Source organism: Oratosquilla oratoria, chromosome 12, assembly GCF_046742065.1.
Source record: "Oratosquilla oratoria isolate Oo_2021 chromosome 12, ASM4674206v1, whole genome shotgun sequence".
NCBI classification, from domain to species: domain Eukaryota; kingdom Metazoa; phylum Arthropoda; class Malacostraca; order Stomatopoda; family Squillidae; genus Oratosquilla; species Oratosquilla oratoria.
In genome coordinates this window covers 66,267,267-66,291,127 of record NC_134788.1, presented here as the reverse complement: position 1 = coordinate 66,291,127, position 23,861 = coordinate 66,267,267, and the positions used below count along the sequence as shown (strand labels likewise).

Here is a 23,861-nt window from a genome sequence, read left to right as displayed (position 1 = left end):
CACTCTCAACTTACCTTCCACCGGAAAATTATCTGATATTCCCCCACCTTCTCCCCTTAGCACATGTACATCCTTAACTCTTCCTATCATAGTCCTATTTACCACTACATAGTCCATTAAAGCTCTATCTACCACCCTTCCCTCCACCACCCTCTCCCATGTGTACTTATGCTTGACTTTCTTCCGAAACACTGTATTTGCTATCATCAACTCTCTAGACACATTTCCACCATCAACTCTCCACTACGATTTTTTCCTGGAACTCCACATTTCCCAACCACTCCATCAATTGGATCCTTTCCTACCCTAGCATTAAGGTCTCCCAGTACTATTACATTTACACTTCTCCCTAAACCCTCTATGCACTCATTTAAATATATCCAAAAAGCCTCCCTTTCTTCTACACTCTTCTCACTGCCAGGCTCATATGCACTTACAAAAACCCACATCTCCTTTTCCAGTTTCACCTTCATCCACATTATCCTTGAGGAAACCTCCTTCCACTCCACTACACGTTTACCTACCTCTTCACTTACTAATATAGCCACCCCTTCCCTCCCTCACCCTCTCTTCACTCCTGATAACCTCCCACTTACACTCCCAAACTTACAATCGCCCTTCCCTTTCAACTTAGTTTCACTCAAAGCCAACACATCCATCTTTCTTCTCACAAACATACTACCTATCTCTTCCCTTTTACTCTCATCTGTACCACATCCACGCACATTAAAAGACCCAAACCTTAGGGTGCTGGTCCGAGGCCTTCCAGCCCCTCTTATGCCTCTGCCTTTATTTTTAGGAAATGTGCCCCGTGGGGCTACAAGGAGAAGGATGCCTGGTCCCAATCCCCGTCCCTTTCTTCTCGCCTCTTACGATCCAAGTGGGAACACTTGAATCTTGAATTAGATAGATATATATAATATTTTTTCGTTAAGATAGCCCACCGTCATGGGTGAACCATGCCAATTATGCCAATGTGAAATGTTTTCACGACCGTGCGACATGACGTCACATGCGACTATGTTAGACAACTGAAAAATATGGTAGACTGGCAAAAATCATGAATAATCTTTTCTTTTTCATAATAGATTATGTTTTTATCATATTTTTTCATTAAAATATCTCAATTTCATGGGTGAATTATGCTTAATATTTCAGTCTTTATACATTTGGTTTTTATAATATTTTTTCTTTGAAATAGTCCAATATCATGGGTGAGTTATGCCCATTTTAGTATATCATGTGAAATGTTTTCATGACCGGGCGACATGACGACACAAGGGAATATGCTGGACAAGAACAAAAATTATGCTAGACTGGCATAAATCATGCTTTAGATTTTACTCTTCATAATAAATTATGTTTCTACAATATTTCTTAATTAGAATAGCCCAATGTCATGGGTGATTTATGCCCATTTTTGTATATCGGTCGTGAAATGTTTTCACGACCGAGCGACATGACGTCAAACGGAAACGTGTTTAAATTATGATAAGTTGGCAAAAATCATGTTTAATCTTTTATTCTTCATAATAAACTAGATTTTATAATATTCTTTCATTAGAATAGCCCAATGCCATGTGTGAATTTTGCCCATTTTAGTATATGATTTGAAATGTTTCCACGACCGCATGATGACGTCACGCGAGAATACATTAGACAACAAGTAGAAATCATGCTATATTGGCAAAAATCATGCTTAATATTTTAATGTTCATAATAAATTAGATTTTTATAATGTTTTTTCATTAGAATCCCCAAAGTCATGGGTGAATTATGCCCATTTTAGTATATTATGTGAAATGTTTGCACGACCGCGTGACATGACGTCACATGGGAATATGATAGACAACAACTAAAAATTATGCTAGACTGGCAAAAATCATGCTTAATTTGTTATTATTCTTAATAAATTAGGTTTTTATATTTTTTCATTAAAATAGCGAGATGTCTTGGGTGAATTATGCCCATTTCAGTATATCATGTGAAATGATTTACGACCGCACGACATGACCTCACACGGCATTATGTAAGACAACTACAAAAAATTATGCTTGACTGGCAAAAATCATGCTTAATCTTTTATTCTTCATAAAGAATTATGTTTTATAATATTCTTTTTTTTATTGAAATAGCCCAATGTCATGGGTGACTTATGCCCATTTTAGTATATTTGTGAAATGTTTAGTATATTATGTGAAATGTTTTCACGACCGCGCGACATGACGTCACACGGGAATATGTTAGACAACAACTAAAAATTATGCTAGACTGGTAAAAATCATGCTCGATCTATTATTTTCAATAATTGATTAGGGTTTTGTAATATTTTTTCATTAAGATAGTCCAATGTCATGGGCGACTTATGCCCATTTTAGTATGTTATGCGAAGTTTTTACGACCGCGGGACATGACGTCATACGGAGATATGTTCAACATATAAAAATTGTGCCAGACTGGCAAAAATCATGGTTAATCTTTTAGTCCTTATAATAAATGAAGTTTTTATCATATTTTTCATTAGAAGAATAGAAAAATAAAAGATTAAGCATGATTTTTGCCAGTCTAGCATTATCTTTATTTGTTGTCTAACATAGTCCCTTGTGACGTCATGTCGCGCAGTCGTGAAAACATTTCACATAATATACTAAACTGGGCATAATTCACGCATGCCATTGGGCTATTTTAATGAAAGAATATTACTAAAACATGAATTATTAGGAAGAATAAAAGTTTAAACATTATTTTTGCCACTCTAGCATAATTCTTAGTTGTCTAACATATTCTCTTGTGACGTCATCTCGCGAAGTGAAAACATTTCACATAATATACAAAAATGGGCGTAATTCACTCATGACTTTGGGCTATTTTAGTGAAAAATAATATAAAAAACTAATTAATATGAGGAATGAAAATAGGTATGATTTTTGCCAGTTTACCATAATTTTTAGTTGTCAAACATATTCCCGTGTGACGTCATGCCGCGCGGTCGTGAAAACATTTCACATAATATAATAAAATGGGCATAATTCACCTATAACATTGGTCAGTTTTAATGAAAAAATATTATAAAAACCTAATTTATTATGAATGATATTAATAAAGCATGGTTTTTGCAGTCTAGCATAATTTCTAGTCGTTGTCCAACTTATTCCCGTGTGACGTCATGTCGCGAGGTCGTGAAAACATTACACACATATCCTATAATGGATATAATTCACCCATGATATTGGGCTATTTTAGTGAAAAATTATATAAAAAAATAGTTATGAAGAATAAAGGATTAAGCATTTTTGCTAGTCTAGCATGATTTTTAGTTGTCTAACATATTCCTGTGTGACGTCATGTCACGCGGTCGTGAAAACATTTTACATGTAATAAAATGGGCATAATTCGTCCAGGCTTTTTGGCTATTTTAATGAAAAAATTGATAGAAACCTACTTTATTGTGGAGAATAAAAGATTAAGCATGATTTTTGCAAGTCTGGCATAACTTTTAGTTGTTGTCTATTTCTCGTGTGACGTCATGTCGCGCTGTCGTTAAAACATTTCAAACAATATACTAAAATGGGCATAAGTCATACATGACATGGGGCTATCCTAATCAAATAATTTGATGAAAACCTAATATATTATGAAGAATAAAAGATTAAACATGATGTTTACCAGTCTAGCATATTTTTAGTTGTTGTTTAACATATTCACGTGTGACGTCGTGTCGATCCGTTGTGAAAACATTTCACATAATGTAATAAAATAGACATAATTCACTTATGACTTTGGGCAATTTTAATGAAAAAAAATATTATAAAAACCTAATTTATGATAAATGATTAAGCATGATTTTTGCCAGTTTAGCATAATCTTTGTCTAACATATTCACGTGTGACGTCATGTCGCGCTGTCCTGAGAATATTTCACATATACTACAATGGGCATAATTCACTCATGACATTGGGCTATTCTAATGAAATATTATAAAACCTAATTTGTTATAAAAAATAAAAGATTAAGCATGATTTTTGCTAGTGTAGCATAATTTTTAATTGTCTAACACATTCCCTTGTAACGTCATGTCGCGGAATTGTGAAAATTTTCATATAATATACTAAAATGGTCATAATTCACCAATAACTTTGGACTATTTTAGTGAAAAGCATTATGAAAACCTAATTTGTTATGAAGAATAAAATATTAAGCATGATTTTTGCCATTCTAGCATAATTTTTAGTTGCTGTCTAACATATTCCCGTGTGACGTCATGTCACGCGGGGGTGACATTTAGCATAATATACCATAATGGGTATAATTCACACATGACATTGAGCAATTTAAAAATATTATAAAACCTAATTTATAATGAAGATTAAAAGATTAAGCATGATTTTTGCCAGTCTAGCATAATTTTTAGTTGTCTAACATATTCCCGTGTGACGTCATGTCGCGCGGTCTTGAAAACATTTTACATACTCCGTCTGGGGTATTGGCTGCTTGTTATTGTGGCAAAGTAGCATGCAGTCGATACTTTAGGGTCTATATGGGGCGCGCCTATGGACCAGAGCCACACATCATTTTGTCTATGATAGAGGAAAACTGTTCATAGAGAAATGGTGACACTTTTATACTACGACTGTCCCTCCGTTATGCTGTCCCCCAACCCCTTGTTGCTGTCCTGTACCATTTCTCTGAGTATTCTTTTTCTGTGATGGGGGAATTTCCTGTGGTGGGGGAAAAGAATACTGCCACCAAGTATTCCCACTTGGATCGTAAGAGGCGAGAAGAAAGGGACGGGGATGGGGACTAGGCATCCTTCTCCTTGTAGCCCCACGGGGCACATTCCTAAAAGAAAAAGCAAAGGCATAAGAGGGTCTGGAAGTTCTCAGACCAGCACCCTAAGGTTTGGGTCTTTTAATGTGCGTGGATGTGGTACAGATGAGAGTAAAAGGGAAGAGATAGGTAGTATGTTTGTGAGAAAAAAGATGGATGTGTTGGCTTTGAGTGAAACTAAGTTGAAAGGGAAGGGCGATTGTAAGTTTGGGAGTGTAAGTGGGAGGTTATCAGGAGTGAAGAGAGGGCGAGGGAGGGAAGGGGTGGCTATACTAGTAAGTGAAGAGATAGGTAAACGTGTAGTGGAGTGGAAGGAGGTTTCCCCAAGGATAATGTGAATGAAGGTGAAACTGGGAAAGGAGATGTGGGTCTTTGTAAGTGCATATGGGCCTGGCAGTGAGAAGAGTGTAGAAGAAAGGGAGGCTTTTTGGATAGATTTAAATGAGTGCATAGAGGGTTTAGGGAGAAGTGTAAATGTAATAGTACTGGGAGACCTTAATGCTAGGGTAGGTAAGGATCCAATTGATGGAGTGGTTGGGAAATGTGGAGTTCCAGGAAAAAATCGTAGTGGAGAGTTGATGGTGGAAATGTGTCTAGAAAGAGAGTTGATGATAGCAAATACAGTGTTTCGGAAGAAAGCAAGCATAAGTACACATGGGAGAGGGTGGTGGAGGGAAGGGTGGTAGACAGAGCTGTAATGGACTATGTAGTGGTAAATAGGATAATGATAGGAAGAGTTAAGGATGTACATGTGTTAAGGGGAGAGGGTGGGGGAATATCAGATCATTTTCTGGTGGAAGGTAAGTTGAGAGTGGAGGACAGATGGAGAAAGAGGAAAGGGACAAAAGGTAGGCAGGTGCTTAGAGTGAACTCTTTAAATGAAGAGGAAAAGGAGAAGGAGTACAAGAAGCTGAGGGAGGAGTGGGAGGGAGTGAAGGATAGAGTAGTGGTAGATGTGGAGGAGGAATGGGGATGGTTCAAGGAGGGAGTCACAAAGTGTGCAAAGATGGTGTGTGGATCAAGAAGGAAGGAGGAAATAGAGAGAAGGGTAGTAAATGGTGGGATGAGGAAATGAAGAAGGTTGTAGAAGAGAAGAAGCGAGCTTACAGAGATTGGTTACAAAATAGGACGAGGGAGTCATATGAGACGTACAGAGAAAAGAAAAGAGAAGTGAAGAAAAAGGTAAAGGAGGCAAAGAGGAGAGCAGATGTAAAATGGGGTAAGAGTATGACAGAAAATTTTGAAAGTAATAAAAAAATGTTTTGGAAAGAAATTAAGAGAGGAAGAGGAGGCGAATCAAGTAGAGAAGATAAGGTAAAAGGTGCAGATGGAGAGATGATAATGGAGGAAAAGGCAGTAAGGGGAAGATGGGCGGAATATTTTAGGGAGTTGCTAACTGTGAAGGAGGATAGTGAGGGAAAGATAGCTGCAGTGGGAAATGCTAAGAAGATGAGAGTGATGAGTGAGGAAAATGGAGGAGAAATAAGGAAGGATGAAGTGAGGGCGGCTGTTGGTATGATGAAAGCAGGTAAGGCACCTGGCCTGGATGGATGTCATGCAGAATGTCTCAAAAAAGGAGGTACAGTGATGGTGGACTGGTTGGTGAGGTTATTTAATGTTTGCTGGAGAGAGGGTAGAGTGCCGGAGGACTGGAGGAGTGCCTGTATAGTTCCACTTTACAAGGGAAAGGGGGACAAGTGTGAGTGTAGTAGTTTCAGAGGGATTAGCTTGTTAAGTATAGTTGGGAAGGCTTATGGGAGGATCTTGATTGAGAGGATTAGGAGAGGAACAGAGGGAGTAATTGGTGAGGAACAGTGTGGATTTAGGACAGGTAGAGGTTGTGTAGATCAGATCTTTGTGGTAAGACAGATATGTGAGAAAGCTATAGGAAAGGGGAAGGATTGTTTTGGGCTTTTATGGATCTGGAAAAGGCTTATGATTGGGTAGACAGAAAGGCACTGTGGGAGGTCATGCGGATATACGGGATAGGAGGAAAGCTTCTCGGAGTGATTCTAAGTGTGCCCCCCTTTGCCAGTACTGGTGTAGACTACACAGGGCGTTTATGGGTCAGTTTCACCTTCATCCACATTATCCTTGAGGAAACCTCTTGTTTCAATACTAGAGCAGTTCATTTTGGCTTTCGTTAGGTTTGCTAACAGGTATGGAATTCCTTCTGCTGTTCATTCTGACAACGCTAAATCTTTTGTACTTACATACGTATACCAAGGCTTTTTCCCCCTTACAAGGGAGGTAGCCAAAAAGGAAAAGGCATAAAATCATTCCCACCCATTCCATCCCTGAATACACTCCACATCCCTTCACCCTCCCTCTTATCTTAGCATCTCCTGGATGACGGGTCACCCCTGCACCTTGTCCACTGCCCTGGGTCAGCAGCATTGTCGCAAGACAAAGCACATCCACAGCAAGGCAGCTTCATTAAATCGGCGACCCCCCCTCTCCGTCCCCCCATGCATAAAAAGAGAAGACGGGGAGAAATCCCTTCAGGCTGCGTCAAATTTTGCTCACACATACTACCTCACCCCCATCCCCCCGCCCATTCCACCTCATGCATCACAACATCATCCATATAAAACCATTTTTCCATTCACCCCTGTCGTCTGTCCTCTCCCGTCCTTCCTCAACAGACATTCCCCTCTTCCCCAAAGCCCCCTTCATCTCATCCATCCTCCTCATCCTAGGACGTCCCCTCATGTTCATTCCCTCCACATCTGCCTTCCATACCTCTTTTACTAGTCTTTCTTCACTCATTCTTTCCATGTGTCCAAACCATCCTAATACTCTTTCATCAACCCTATCTCCCAACTCCATTTCCACCCCCGTTCTTCTCCTCACCACCTCATTTCTCCCTCTGTCTAGCCTAGTAACCCCCATCATACTTCTCAGAGACCTCATCTCAAACACATCCAAACTCCTCTCTTCCTCTCTTATGTTCCATGTTTCTGCTCCATACAGTGCTGTTGGCACAATCACTCCTTCATACAGTCTCCTCTTAGCATCCATTCCCAAATGTCTATTCCTCATTACACTCTTCAGTCCACTAAGGCATTTACTCGCTTCTCTCAATCGACATTCTACCTCCACCTTCACTCCACCTTTTCCTGCCACATTTGCACCCAAGTATCTAAAACTATCCACTTCCTCCAGTCGCTCTCCCTTAATGCTCACTTCCAGTCTATTGCCACTTTCACCCCTTGTACATCTCATCACCTTACTTTTACCCACATTTACCTTTAGCTTTCTTCTATCACATACTCTCCCAAACTCTGTCACCAACTTCCTCAGTCCCTCCTCCAATCCTGCCACAAGCGCAGTGTCGTCCACAAACAACAGCTGGCTCACCTCCCACTTTTCTCCACTTTCTTTAACCATCTCCAATCCCTGACCCACTACCCTTGCATTTACTTCTCGCACTACCCCACCCATGTATAAGTTGAACAGCCAGGGCGACATAACGCATCCCTGACGAAGTCCCACCTTTACCTCAAACCACTCACTCTCTCCATTTCTAATCCTGACACAAGCTCTACTACTCTCATAAAAACTCATGACAGCTCCCAAAAGCTTTCCTCCTATCCCATATATCTGCATAACCTCCCACAGTGCCTTTCTGTCTACCCTATCATAAGCCTTTTCCAGATCCATAAAATCCCCAAAAAACATCCTTCCCCTTTCCTATAGCTTTCTCACATATCTATCTTACCACAAAGATCTGATCTACACAACCTATACCTGTCCTAAATCCACACTGTTCCTCACCAATTACTCCCTCTGTTCCTCTTCTAATCCTCTCAATCAAGATCCTCCCATAAGCCTTCCCAACTACACTTAACAAGCTAATCTCTCTGAAACTACTACACTCACACTTGTTCCCTTTTCCCTTGTAAAGTGGAACTATACAGGCACTTCTCCAGCCCTCCGGTATTCTACCCTCTCTCCAGCAAACATTAAATAACCTCACCAGCCAGTCCACCATCACTGTACCTCCTTTTTTTTTTTTTTTTTTTTTTTTTTTTTTTTTTTTTTTTTTTTTTTTTATAGACATTCTGCATGGCATCCATCCAAACCAGATGTCTTACTTTTTTTTTTTTTTTTTTTTTTTTTTTAGACATTCTGCATGGCATCCATCCAAACCAGATGTCTTACCTATCATCTTAGCAACTGCCTTCACTTCTTCCTTATTTCTCCTCCATTTTCCTCACTCATCACGATCATTTTCTTAGCATTTCCCACTGCAACTATCGTTCCCTCCCTATCCTCCTTCACATTTAGCAACTCCCTAAAATACTCTGCCCATCTTCCCCTTACTGCCTTCTTTTTCATTATCATCTCTCCATCTGCACCTTTTACCTTTTCTTCTCTACTTGATTCGCCTCCTCTTCCTCTCATAATTTCTTTCCAAAACATATCTTTATTACTTTCAAGATTTTCTGTCATACTCTTATCCCACTTCACATCTGCCTCTTTGCCTCCTTTACCTTTTGCTTTACTTCTCTTTTCTTTTCTTTGTACTTCTCATGTGACTCCCTCGTCCTATTTTGTAACCAATCTGTGAAAGCTCACTTCTTCTTTTCTATAACCTTTTTTGTTTCCTCATCCCACCATTCACTACCCTTCCTTCTATTTCCTTCTTGTTCCACACACCATCCTTGCACACTTTGTGACTCCCTCTTTGAACCATCCCCATTCCTCCTCCACACCTAGCTCTACTCTATCCTTCACTCACTCCCACTCCTTCAGCTTATTCTTGTACTCCTCCTTTTCCTCTTCATTTAAAGAGTTCACTCTAAGCACCTCCTTACCTTTTGTCCCTTTCCTTTTTCTCCATCTATCCTCCACTCTCAGCTTACCTTCCACCAAAAAATGATCTGATATTCCCCCACCCTCTCCCTGTAGCACATGTACATACTTAACTCTTCCTATCATAGTCCTATTTACCACCACATAATCCACCAACGCTCTATCTACCACCCTTCCATCCACCACCCTCTTCCATGTGTACTTATGCTTGACTTTCTTCCGAAACACTGTATTTGCTATCATCAACTATCTTTCTAGACGCATTTCCACCATCAACTCTCCACTACGATTTTTTCCTGGAACTCCACATTTCCCAACCACTCCATCAATTGGTCCATTTCCTACCCTAGAATTAAGGTCTCCCAGTACTATTACATTAACATTTCTCCCCAAATCCTCTATGCACTCATTAAAATCTATCCAAAAGGCCTCCCTTTCTTCTACACTCTTCTCACTGCCAGGCCCATACATATGCACTTACAAAGACCCACATCTCCTTTCCCAGTTTCACCTTCATCCACATTATCCTTGGGGAAACCTCCTTCCACTCCACGTTTACCTATCTCCCTCCCTCGCCCTCTCTTCACTCCTGATAACCTCCCAATTACACTCCCAAACTTACACTCACTGTAAGAGGCCGGTAGATGAAGGTAGATGAAGACGTAGGTGGGAGAACGAATGCTAATAAGGTTATGAAACACTGGTGTATTGAAATGCTGAGTCGAGGATTGTTTAGTCACCGAAGAGAAAAAGGTACGCCCTTAAGGTGTGGCACTTGTTTTGAGAAGTAAAAGACTATTGGACTAATAAAAAGTGACGTCTGAACGAAGGTGGTGACATATTGGAGAGAACCTCGAGGGGGGACTCTCTGGGTGTATTCCGTTAGATCAACAAGCAAGAAATTGACACCCCTTTTTATTTCACCCAAAAACTCGTGAGAACTAGGCATGGGGCCTACTTTCTATGAAACGATTGAACTTGCGCATTTAACTAGAAAATTACTGAAAGGAGGACAAGACAGCAAAGAGAAAAGAATCAGTGGTGACAAAAGAGGGGGCGACACTCACCCTTCACTTTCAATCTAGTTTCACTCAAAGCCAACACATCCATCTCTCTTCTCACAAACATACTACCTGTCTCTTCCCTTTTACTCTCATCTGTACCACATCCACGCACATTAAAAGACCAAAAACCTTAGGGTGCTGGTCGGAAAACTCCCAGATCCTCTTATGCCTTTACTTTTTCGTTTAGGAATGTCCCCTGTGGGGCTACAAGGAGAAGGATGCCTAGTCCCACTCCCCGTCCCTTTCTTCTCGCCTCTTACGATCCAAGTGGAAATACTTGGTGGCAGTATTCTTTTCCCCCACCACAGAAAATGAATACTCAGAGAAATGGTACAGGACATCAGCAAGGGGTTGGGGGACAGCATAACGGAGGGACAGTCGTAGTATAAAAGTGTCATTTCTCTATAAGGAGTTTTCCTCTATCATAGACAAAATGATGTGTGGCTCTGGTCCGCAGGGGCGCCCCGTATAGACCCTAAAGTGTTAACTGTATGCTACTTTGCCACAATAACAACCAGCCAATACCCCAGACGGGTAATGAGTAGTTAAAAGTGACGTTGTTAGTGTGTCCTGCTACAACGAAGAGAAGTCAAAACAGCGCTAAGGTATACTTCAGTCACAAAATATAAAATGGCAATGTAAACAAAATATGACTGAAATATAAATGTAGATATGAAATAGAAATATAGATATGAAATACATTATGAAATATAAATAAACAGAGGATATAGAACTCTAAAATATAGATATAAATATAAAATATGTAAAGTATAAAAAATAAGAAGCGCGCACCTGCGCGATATGGCAGGAAAAGATGTATAATACATCAATGTAATATACGTTTTTCTTAGAGAAAATCTATAACAGAAAGAGTTGCTAGGAGCTAGACTGTACACAAATTATTGTAGCCGCTACGACTGCATGAGGGCTTTAGGTGATTTCGGCCCAGGGTTTTTTCTGGATCGGAATCGCCGGTGACACATTATTCTTTTAATAATATATTTTCTTTCAATGATAAATGAATAATGATAGCAGCCCTCCAAGTGTTGCTATCATTATTTATTCATCATTGAAAGAAAATGTATTATTAAAAGAATTTACAAAAAATACTTATATATTATTTCAAGTAATAATATTTTTGCACATACTGTGTGAAAATGAAATGAAATTCATGAAACAAATTTTCTAAATTGAAATTATACAACTTCCATGTGTGGACTAAGGTAAATGGTGTTATTGTTGTACAAAAAGTTGCCTAACATTGATAACAGATTATAACAAGGAGTCTAGGGTTGGATTGTTCAAAAACTAATTCTGACGTTTATCTTGATGTTGAATGTCATGGTAACGCTCTGTGTTACCATGATGTTTAATGTCAAGATAGATTTAACGCCAAGATAGTGCAAAAATTTGTTTGAATAACCCAGCCCAGAAGTTCAACATCATTAGTGAGCATGCAGAGGGGGAGCGCATCGAATGTAGGATGTTTCGGCCACTGACATTTCGGCCAGAACTCTGCAGGGTAGGACGTTTCGGCCAGTCCTCCAAATGTTGCTATTATTATTACCATTTACTTTTTATTGAAAGAAAATATATTATTAAAATAATTAACAAAAATGACAAGTAACATTATGTTTTGCACATACTGTGTGAATACGAAATAAAATATATGAAACAAATTGAAATTATACAGTGCACCTGTATGGACGTGACGCATCCCACGACCCGTCACACACTGATCAAAGAAATCTTCGGAGCTAGCCTTTCCAAGCTCCCGTAGTTGGCAAGTGTAGTTCGCAAGGACGTCCCGGCCAACCAGCGGTCAGCCAATCAGGAACTTGAAAGCTCCCCACGTTCCCGCCAGCCTCCTTTAAAAGGTCGGCATTTCACCAAGATGGGCAGAACAGTACCGACCAGCGCACAAACAACATCTCGTCCAGTCTTCTAGCCGTCCCATCGAGCCTCGCCGTCATCTGCTGACGCTAGGCTCCACGTCCAGCTACAACCATAAGCTCCACTAAGCTGTGGCCTTAGTCCGAGCTTCACCTATATTTCTCATGTGACCCTTCTAGTGTCGCACCTTGTGGCTAATTACCAAAAGAAGGAGATTAGATATTTTGTGTTGATTTTCATTTGTCCTGCCGTTATTCCGAACCAAATAACACTACACACCAAGCCAGGGCACCAAGCCTTCGAGCTTAAAAGGTTATTTTCGCTGGACCGAAATCACCGGCGATTTCGGCCCAGAGAAACCCTGGACCGAAATCACCTGATCCCCTGCGTGAGACGCCAATTTTGTTTTGACAGAATCGGAGGTCGAAGACGACAACGACTACCCTGATTACCTCTAGAATTACAGGTACCGCATAACCAAATGCACGTTAGGTTAGATAGTTTAGGAGAGACGAACTTATCATACTTTCTTCGATCTACGCATCTACCAAATCAAAGATGGCATCTCAAGCAGTCGTAGTGGCTACACTCGTTTGTGTATAGCTCTCCGCTAAAAATTCCTGTTATTGATCCCCCCCCCCAAAAAAAAAACGTATATTACGTTTATTATAATTTACAATACTAATATTAAAATTTCTATTACTATACGGCGTAGGTGTGCATTTCTAAAAAAGTACCCTATGAATTATGAATATAAAGACAAAATAGATATAAAACCAAAAAATATAAAAATATGTACCTTACCTTTGACCTTATGGTAAGGTATACTGTATATATTTTTATGAATAGTAAATATATGATATAAGGCATTATGTATTATGTATATATGTATTATGTATATATAAGGTATTATGCATATAAAATGAAATATAAAACAATAGAAAGTGGAAATAGGAAAATAGAGAAAAATATAGAAAATCACTGCCCCTGTATCATCATCATGTTTGTTTACATATACTGTATGTTTTTATGAATAGTAAATATATTACATAAAATACAATGTATATAAAATGAAATATAAAATATAAAACAGAATAGAAAGTGGAAATAGGAAAATAGAGACAAATATAGAAAAATGACCGCCCTTGTATCATGGTTGTTTACATATGACGTCATAGCACGTCAAGCCTCTCGGAACTAGTTGTAGTAATTGTGCTCTGTGCAGGTCAAATAAGTGTGCCTTCTTCTTGAATTCGTAAGTCAGTGATGTAGTGATAAGGAAGCTCAGTGCATGCGTAGTGTGTTCGTATTTGCTACATTCAAATTCCCACTTGGCAGTGAATTTGGCATTCTCAAATGGAGGTGTTCCACATTCGTGACATTGTTTTTGACATGCTTAGGTAATTTGTTGACCCATAAAGACCACGTATTCAAAATTTTAATAAGATTGGACCAGTGGTTTAGAGTTTGTGTGTATTTCATTACCAAAATCTTTACAAATCACCACCTTTAATTCTAACCTTTTTTTATGGAAAAGCAAGGGTATAGCCAGAAATTTCAGTAGGGGGGGGGGGGGGGCCAAAGGTTGGATCATAGTGATAGTGGATCCTATTGGCGAGCAAGGTGAGCCTAAACAGCTAGGAGGTGGTGGGTTTTTTTTTAAAAAGAAAATGTTCAGAGTGTTACTATTACTGAGTCAATCTGAAGCAATGTTTCAAAAGTTAAGACATTTTAGACTAATGAAATTCATCATTATCTATGCATTTGTGCTTACAATAACTTTATCAGTTAAAGGCGATTTACAACTTAAGAATGTTAAGTTGTGAATATAAAAGAAAATTAGGAATCGAGGCCTTACGGTATATGATTGATAAGAGATCCTTCCTAAGACCAAAACTGTCTAAAAAAACTGACAAGATAAAATATAGGTACCCCCACAAAATTTTCAAAAAACAAATAACCCTTGAATTATTGTTGCGTATGAAAGACAACTTTATTAGAAACAAAATGCTTTTTAAATTTTTGAAATGGCTTGAAAAATAAGGGAGATACGATTTTTTAAATTATTTTTTTAGCCCGCATTTTTGGCTAGACTTTACCATAACAAAGTGTTAGAATTAAGGGTGGTATTTTGTAAAGATTTCGGTAAAGAAATACACATTAACTCTAAACCACTGGTCCAATTTAATTAAAATTCGGTATACTTGGGTTTTAAGGATTAACAAATCACATGAGCATGTCAAAAACAATGTGAGACATCTCCATCATACCATATTTGCCTTTTCATGGCAATCATGAAGCTGTCAATGGTGGATCTCGCTAAGCGCCGACCGAAGTCGACCAACGCTGACCAAAACCACACAATAACGGTTTTTGCTCAAATGCATAATTTATATATAAAAAATAGCATATGGTTGCATTATTTGACCTATTTTCTTTAAAATGTGTGATTTCCATGTAAAATGATCGAAGAGAAGTTACGCTTTTATCCTCTGTAAAATTACCAACCGGCAACCAACGCCGACCAAACCCAACCAATGACGGCTTTTGCATGACAAAAACGTAACTTCTCTTTGATGATTTTACATGGAATTCACACATTTTAAAGAAAATATGTCAAATAATGCAATCATATGCTATTTTTTATATATAAATTATGCATTTGGGCAAAAACCGTCATTGCGTGGTTTTGGCTTTGGTAGACGTTGGTCGGCAGTTGGCGGTTGGTAATTTTGTAGAGGATAAAAACGTAACTTCTCTTTGATTTTACATGGAAGTCACACATTTTAAAGAAAATAGGTCAGACAATACAACCATATGCTAATTTTTATTTAAAATTATACATTTGAGCAAAAGCCAGCGTTTTGGTTTGGTCGGCCTTGGTTGCCGGTTAGTAATTTTGCAGAGGATAAAAACGTAACTTCTCTTCGATCATTTTACATGGAAATCACACATTTTGAAGAAAATAGGTCAAATAATGCAACCATGGGCTATTTTTTATATATAAATAATGCATTTAAGCAAAAACCGTCATTGTGTGGTTTTGGTCGTCAATGGTGGTGTAAACAAAATCAAATACGAACTGGACGCATAAGATTCATGGGTGATATGCCTATATGTGCTGACCCTAAGCTCAAACATTAAGTGATCAACGCTCTTAAGCTTCTCATATCCGGGAGAAAATAGGTTGATAAACACGTTTATGTATATCTAAATAATATTTAGTGATACCTTACCTTAATATTTTTACTCGGAAAACTATGTTGCCGAGTTTGATAACCAAATTTCCGTTCGAATCGCTGAAGACATTTTCTATTTAAAGAATTGGGCACATACTTGCAAAACAACAAGGTAATTTTAATTATCTTGCGCATCCACTGAACGCGGGAAGCATTCAAATTAACTAAACAGAAGCTGGTGGTCCGCAAGAAATGGCGACGTAAACATTACATGGTCAACAGTGGCGCCGCGCGCAGATTCTGGGGTACCTATAAAATAGGAAAAGTGCTTGATGGTGCTGTCCCCGTGCCCAAGGGGATACTATAAAAGTGCATCCATGAAATGAACCCATACAAACATAATACATCTATATTTCATATAATCTTTATTCAACCGGGGAAAACCATTACATCAAACAAATGTAACTGCTAAATGTTTAGGGAGCATATCTCTCATGGGCGGAGTCAATTTTTATCAGATCATGCGTCATCGGAGAACGTTTTTTCATATTTTGAACCTCTGCCTGTATGATTGCAAGGGACTATAGACTAGATTGGGCCTATAATAGGTTTGTTAGGTCAGATTATGTTAGGTTAGTCCTAATTCTAGTCCCAAAAATAGTCCTTTGCAATCATACAGGCAGAGGTTTGAAATAGGAAAAATGTTCTCCGACGAAGCATGATCCAATAAAAATCGACTCCGCCCATGAAAAAAAACAACCAAGAAAAATGACACACCTAGCCTTTGGGCACAAATAATATAATACATATAACTTTGTCACTGTCATTACTTTGTAAGCACAGGGGTTTTAAATACTATTTTTGCAGTTGATTCTTTAATCATGCCCTGAGAAAATAAAAGCCAAAATGACATGAGCAATATAATGATAGCCTATCATAGCAAGCATAAAACGAACAATTTAACACTGTTGCAAGAATACAGTATTTTTGCGCGTATAATGCACACCCCTAATTTAAAGAAAACTATGTGGAAAATGCCTGTGCTTTCATATAACGAGGACCTGGTTTTTGACTCCATAGATTTCAATTTTTCAAAGCAATTCATGGCTTTAAATCAGCATGTGCGATCTGTCAAACAACTGATCTGAATCAGTTTCATCTCTTTTGTTGAACGCTGATTTAAGTAGCGATTAAAATGATGTTAAATACTAGTATTTGCCAAACATTTTTGGAATATATGGATGTAGATCCACAAAGTTGATTTGCTGGTAAATTTAGCAGCATGACGTATTTACCTAGTTGTCACACAGGAAACCCACAGTCGGAGAAAATAAACTTTGAATAAAGAAAAATTCTATATTTTGGCTATCAACTGTAGCCCTCTTCAGGAAAGTACCTGGTACTTTCCTGAAGAAGGCTACAGTTGATAGCCGAAATATAGGATTCTTCTTTATTCGAAGTTTATTTTCTCCGACTGTGGGTTTCCTGTGTGTCATTTACAAATGTGCTACTACATTTCTGTTTAGAAATTACATAGTTGTATTTACCTAGTTGGAAGGGGAGCTATGCTTGTGGTGTCCCGCCATTGTATCTCCCAGTGTCTAGTTTGCTTTTAAACACATGAATGGTTTTTGCGCATACTATTTCATTATCCAGTTTGTTCCAAGTGTCCAAAACTCTACGTGGAAAACTGTTTTTCTTCAGTTCTCTTCTATAGCTATGTTTTTTTATTTTCTTTCCATGTCCTCTTGTGTTTCTCTTGTCCCAGTTAAGTAAGTCCTCTCTATCAAGTATCTCTGTGCCTTTCATGATTCTGTAGATGGTCAATAGGTCACCTCTCTCGGGACCTACTAATTTGCGACAACAACAGACAACTTGCGACAACTTGAGACGGGTCATCCCTGCATCTCGCCCACTGCCCTGGGTCAGAAGCAGTGTCACAAGACACAGCTTCATTAAATTGGCAACCCCCCTCTCTGTTCCCTCATGCAGAAAAAGAGCAGATGGGGGGAAATCCCTTCAGGTTGTGTTAAATTATTTTTTCAAATAATTTTTCACACACCCTCACCTCCCATCCCCCATCCACTCCCCCTCATGCATCACAGCATCATCTATACACAACCATTCTCTATTCACCCATACCTTCTGTCCTCTCCTGTACTTCCTCAACTGATGTTCCCCTCTTTCCTTATGCCCCTTTTACCTCATCAAACCATCTCATCCTTGGTTGCCCCCTCAAGTTTACTCCTACCTCTGCCTTCCACACCTCTTTTACTAATCTTTCTTCACTCATTCTTTCCAACCAGTGTACCAGACATAAATACTGTCAATAGTACCTTTGTACTATTATTATATTCTTGTATAAAGTGTTCATATGGGAAGTGTCCATTTGAGAAACACTGATGTGGGAAAAAGCTCAAATGAGACCAAACCTCATAGATCATCCAACTTTATATTGTTCAATGTTAATAGGCAGGGATATCTAAACTGAGGTAATACTGATATCAAATAAAGGTTCCACAAAGGGAATGAAGATTTTTTCTTCTTTTGTTAGTATTATCACACAGATGTCACATCCAGGAAGGGAGATGTCACAGGCTTCCTTTGATAGCAGTTCCTGCCTGAGTATGTCATGATTGTTGAGATTGTTTCAGTAAGTATATCTGATAGTTTTTTCTATTAGACAAACAGGAATTTTATTAAATGTGACAAGAAAAATATAGAAAGTACCTCTACAATTTCTTAGATCAATTTTACTTATTATGATTTGCTAAGATGACAACATAGGTACACCTCTTTTCAATGAGTCTGAAATGATGTAACATGCATAATTTATTCAAGTCAGATGAGTGGAATTAAATGAATGAACCTTCCTAGAGTAGATCAAGGTTAGATTCAGGTCTTGTGAGCCCAAACATAGAATGTTATGGAGTTTTATTACATTTTTTCTAGGATGAGAGTAATTGTCACCATCTTTGGAAGAGCTATCCATGGAGTCCACATGTGTCATCTGATGATGAGGATCTGGTGTGACACCCTGAAATGTCTAATGATGACCTAGACAGGAGAGAAGCCTTTCCAATGTGACTTGTGCAATGCAGCTTTCTCACAAAAGAATCACTTCAAATTTCATATGATGACCCACACTGGAGAGGTGTTATTCCATTGTGACCTGTGAGATAAAACTTTCACACACAAGTATTTCCTCAAAGATCACATGATGACCCACACAAGAGAGAAGCATTTGCAGTGTGACCATTGTGATTCTGCTTTCTCAAGAAAGGATTCTCTCACCCTGCATATGAGGACCTACACAGGATTGAAGCCATTCCAATGTGACCTGTGCAATAAAGCGTTCACACAAAAGTGTCACCTCACAAAGCATATGAGGACCCACACAGGAGAGAAGCCATTCCAGTGTGACCTGTGCAGTTCTGCTTTCTCACAAAAGGGTTCTCTCGCACAGCATATGAGGACCCACACAGGAGAGAAGCCTTTCCAGTGTGACCTGTGTGACTCTGCTTTCTCACAAAAGAGTAATCTCACACAGCATATGAGGATCCACACAGGAGAGAAGCCTTTCCAATGTGATCTGTGTGGCTCTGCTTTCTTACAAAAGAGTAATCTCACACTGCATATGAGGACCCACACAGGAGAGAAGCCTTTCCAATGTGAATTATGTGGCTCTGCTTTCTCACAAAAGAGTAATCTCACACAGCATATGGGGACCCACACAGGAGAGAAGCCTTTCCAGTGTGACCTGTGTGGCTCTGCTTTCTCACATAAGAGTTCTCTCACACAGCATATGAGGACCCACACAGGAGAGAAGCCTTTCCAATGTGACCTGTGTGACTCTGCTTTCTCAAAAAAGAGTTTTCTCAAACAGCATATGAGGACCCACACAGGAGAGAAGCCTTTCCAGTGTGACCTGTGTGACTCTGCTTTCTCACAAAAGAGTAATCTCACACAGCATATGGGGACCCACACAGGAGAGAAGCCTTTCCAATGTGATCTGTGCGACTCTGCTTTCTTAAAAAAGAGTTCTCTCACACTGCATATGAGGACTCACACAGGAGAGAAGCCTTTCCAGTGTGACCTGTGTGACTCTGCTTTCTCACAAAAGAGTAATCTCACACAGCATATGGGGATCCACACAGGAGAGAAGCCTTTCCAATGTGACCTGTGTGACTCTGCTTTCTCACAAAAGAGTTCTCTCACACTGCATATGAAGACACACACAGGAGAGAAGCCTTTTCAATGTGACCTGTGTGACTCTGCTTTCCCAAGAAAGAGTTCTCTCAAAGAGCATATGAGGACCCACACAGGAGAGAAGCCTTTCCAATGTGACCTGTGCGACTCTGCTTTCTCACATAAGAGTTCTCTCACACAGCATATGAGGACCCACACAGGAGAGAAGCCTTTCCAATGTGACCTGTGCGACTCTGCTTTCTCACATAAGAGTTCTCTAACACTGCACATGAGGGCTCACACAGGAGAGAAGCCTTTCCAATGTGACCTGTGCGGCTCTGCTTTCTCACATAAGAGTTCTCTCACACAGCATATGAGGACCCACACAGGAGAAAAGCCTTTCCAATGTGACCTGTGCAGCTCTGCTTTCTCAAAAAAGTGTTCTCTCACACAGCATATGAGGATCCACACAGGAGAGAAGCCTTTCCAATGTGACCTGTGCGACTCTGCTTTCTCAAATAAGAGTTCTCTCACACAGCATATGAGGACCCACACAGGAAAGAAGCCTTTCCAATGTGACCTGTGCGACTCTGCTTTCTCACAAAAGAGTTCTCTAACACTGCACATGAGGACCCACACAGGAGAGAAGCCTTTCCAATGTGACCTGTGTGGCTCTGCTTTCTCACGTAAGAGTTCTCTCACACAGCATATGAGGACCCACACGGGAGAGAGGCCTTTCCAATGTGACCTGTGCAGCTCTGCTTTCTCACAAAAGTGTTCTCTCACAAAGCATATGAGGACCCACACAGGAGAGAAGCCTTTCCAGTGTGGCCTGTGTGACTGTGCTTTCTCACAAAAGAGTAACCTTGCACAGCATGTGAGGACCCACACGGGAGAGAAGCCTTTCCAATGTGACCTGTGTGACTTTGCTTTCTCACAAAAGGGTCATCTCACACAGCATACGAGAACCCACAAAGGGTCTCTCGGTTGTGACACTCACAAGAGAGAAACCACTTATGTAATGAAAAATGTTCCCTCTAACTTTGGCTTGATTGCTTAATACTTGGTGCATTTATTTATATATTTATTTATTTTAATATAAAATTCAGTGGAGTTTCCTACAAAGACCTACTGTTCAGGAATAACATAAGCTAAGAAGGTACTGATGAAATAAGGGTACTGAAAGGGCCTGTAGAAATATTAAGATAAAAGCACAACACTGAAACAAAGCCAAAGCAAAAATCAGAATTAGAAAAATATAATAAAGGAAAAGTGAGACATTGAAAAGGCCTATCCCAAATTTCTACATGATTTTACTTAGGTAAGCAAAGGAAAACCATGTTTGGTAAATATTAGACGCAGACTTGGTCAGTAGTCTTTAATCTGTAGTCATTTGTAAATCTACAAAAGGGTAATAAAACGTTCTTCAAATAACATGATTGCAAACAACTGATGCACCATGTCAGATTCCAAAGCAAAGGGTGTGAGATGAAAACGAACTGCTAGCTGTTAGTGAATAGCAGGATGAAATAATGAAAGATGCCACACCCATTACATGACAGATTCCCAGAGGGTGAAATACAAGACTGGTCAGTGTTTGATACCTCCTCTGTTTCACATTGTGATTTCTCATGTGGTAGTGAACATGCTCATATAATGATTTTTCTGGCTGAAGCTACAGGGGTAAATATTTGAATGATTCTAAATTTTCTGTACAGGAAAAAAATTAAATCCAAACTTATATTAAATTTTATACAAATGGTGGTGTTTGCTCTTCAGACAAAGTTCATGGATATTAGAGGATCCTTTCTTGCACCCAGTGTGGACTGTAAGCAAGGATTTAGTCCAGCGAATAAAATACAATGAAATTAACATAGAACCATTGAGGAGAATGTCATTTGGATATGCTTATGAGAGTGAAAAGCTACAAATTGTATGGAAATTCAGTCAGTTTAGTGTTTGAATGTCAAAGAGAAAAGAAACAAGGAATTAGAAGTGAGAACTAAAGTTAAGAATTGATAATGGTACAGTGATACTTCTATTTATGGGATTATTCCGTTCTGTATGTCTCCTTTTACAGTGCTACCTCTCATTAATGGACTAAAAGGTGGGTAACGGTGTCCGTTGATGTGAATAATCCGTTGATTTGGAATGTTTTTTGTGCATTTGTGTATTAGGGGGGGGATCACCTCTTAAGTTCTATAAAATCATAGTATACATACATATGTATTAATACCAAAATACCTGTAATGTAATTAGCATGTACTAATACTAATAATACTGTACTATTGTAACTTTTATTTACCTTATGCGGGGAGAGATGAGTTGTTTTTTTCCGTGATTGTATAGTGGGACTCAAAGTAGCAACTACTCAGAGTCAGAGGAGCTGCTATACTCCACTACATGTTTAGCACTGCCAGGATGTGTTGGTAGTGAGCTTGAGGTGACTGATTCAAAACCTTGAAAGTTTGGTTCAGGAGTGGTTATCCACTTGAAAAAGGAGTCCAATTTTAACTGTTTCCCTTTCTGATACTGTTCACAAATCAATAATTCTCTTAAAGTGCGCAAATGTTCATAATAAGCCTGAACGTCACCGTTAGCAGAAAGATCAACATAAGTTATGAGTGTGTCAATAGCCTGGCGCACCTCCGACATCTGTCTTATTCTTGTGTATTTGGTGATGAGTTTGTTTGGGTTGCCCTTTCAATATGACTAGCCACGATAAGTCATTATCTGACTCGGAGGTTTTGCAAAAACTCCTAAGACAGAGAGCTCATAAAAAAGGTCTTATCTCTAAGGACTTTAAGGCTCTAAATTCATGGTCTGACTCTTTATCTATTTCCGTCCTTGATGACTTGTTAATTCAGATTGAGTGTTTCCTCTCAAAAATACAAGATTTAGACGAGGAAATTTAAGACTTGCTCCCCGAAGAAGAAAAGGATGGGGATATGGAAAAATCCAGGGGTTACCGCCTGTCTATTCTTCTTGAATTGTGTCCTTTTGAGGAACAGAGACAAGAGTTAAAGGGAGTTCTTGACTCTAAAATTGGTGAACAATCTAGCAAGTCCACTGATGTTAATTCTGTAAAACTTTCTCTTCCTCCTATTGTTCTTCAACATTTCAAGAACAATTACAACGATTCATTTGCTTATTTCAACTTTAAAAGGGGTTTTCTGAATGCCTTAGCTGGCATCCCCAATCTGACTAATAGTCAGAAGTTAATTTATTTGAAAGGATATCTCAGAGGGGAGGCTTTCCATTTAGTGGAGAATGTACCAGTGGATGATTCAAATTATGACTGCTTTCCTTCTTCTTGATGAGTTGTATTTTAATAAACAAGAAATTCTGGACAAGGTGTTGATTTCCATTATAAATGCACCAAAGGTCTGTAGATTCCAAGCTACAAGACCTTAAGGGAATTGTAGTAGATTTCACTAGCCCAGGAAGCGAGGGCCTCTTTTTGATCAGTAAATTAATCTTAAATAAGTTACCTAATTTTTTTCTAACTGAATTGTCTTGGGTGATTAATTCCAATTACCCCAATTCTAATCAACTCAAGGAAGTTTACCAGTCAGTTTTAGTTAGACTTGAAATGGGATCAGATGATCTTGGTGTCAAACCTAAACAAAGTCTTAATACCAGCTCCTTCCTTTCAAGAATATTTCCTTGAAAAAACCTGTTGATTCCGGTAAGGGAATTGATGGCTCCTTTAAGGTCAATTCTAATCCCATTAAGAAGTCTATCAGTAGATGTAAATTTTGCCCCGCTTCCGACCATGCTAGTTCAAAGTGTAATTCATATAAATCCCTTGAGCCAGGAAAGCTAGAGCAGCTCAATTAGGACTGTGCAATAGATATCTAAATCATGGACATGGTTCTTTGGAATGCTCTGG

General features: G+C 39.0%; 1 protein-coding gene across 2 annotated transcripts; it reads left to right on the top strand.

Annotated features, from left to right (window-relative positions):
• Positions 1 to 13,778: 13,778 nt before the first annotated feature.
• On the top strand, positions 13,779 to 22,212 carry LOC143031956 (uncharacterized). Of its 2 annotated transcripts, XM_076196347.1 has the most exons (3): positions 13,793 to 13,857; positions 18,336 to 18,434; positions 18,734 to 22,212. In XM_076196347.1, exon 3 carries the CDS (start codon positions 18,999 to 19,001, stop codon positions 21,027 to 21,029), a length of 2,031 nt encoding a protein of 676 aa, XP_076052462.1. In that variant the 5' UTR covers positions 13,793 to 13,857; positions 18,336 to 18,434; positions 18,734 to 18,998; the 3' UTR covers positions 21,030 to 22,212. The 2 variants fall into 2 exon arrangements, with proteins under 2 accessions (XP_076052463.1, XP_076052462.1); XM_076196348.1 differs by lacking the exon at positions 18,336 to 18,434 and having other exon boundaries at positions 13,779 to 13,857.
• Positions 22,213 to 23,861: the final 1,649 nt, after the last annotated feature.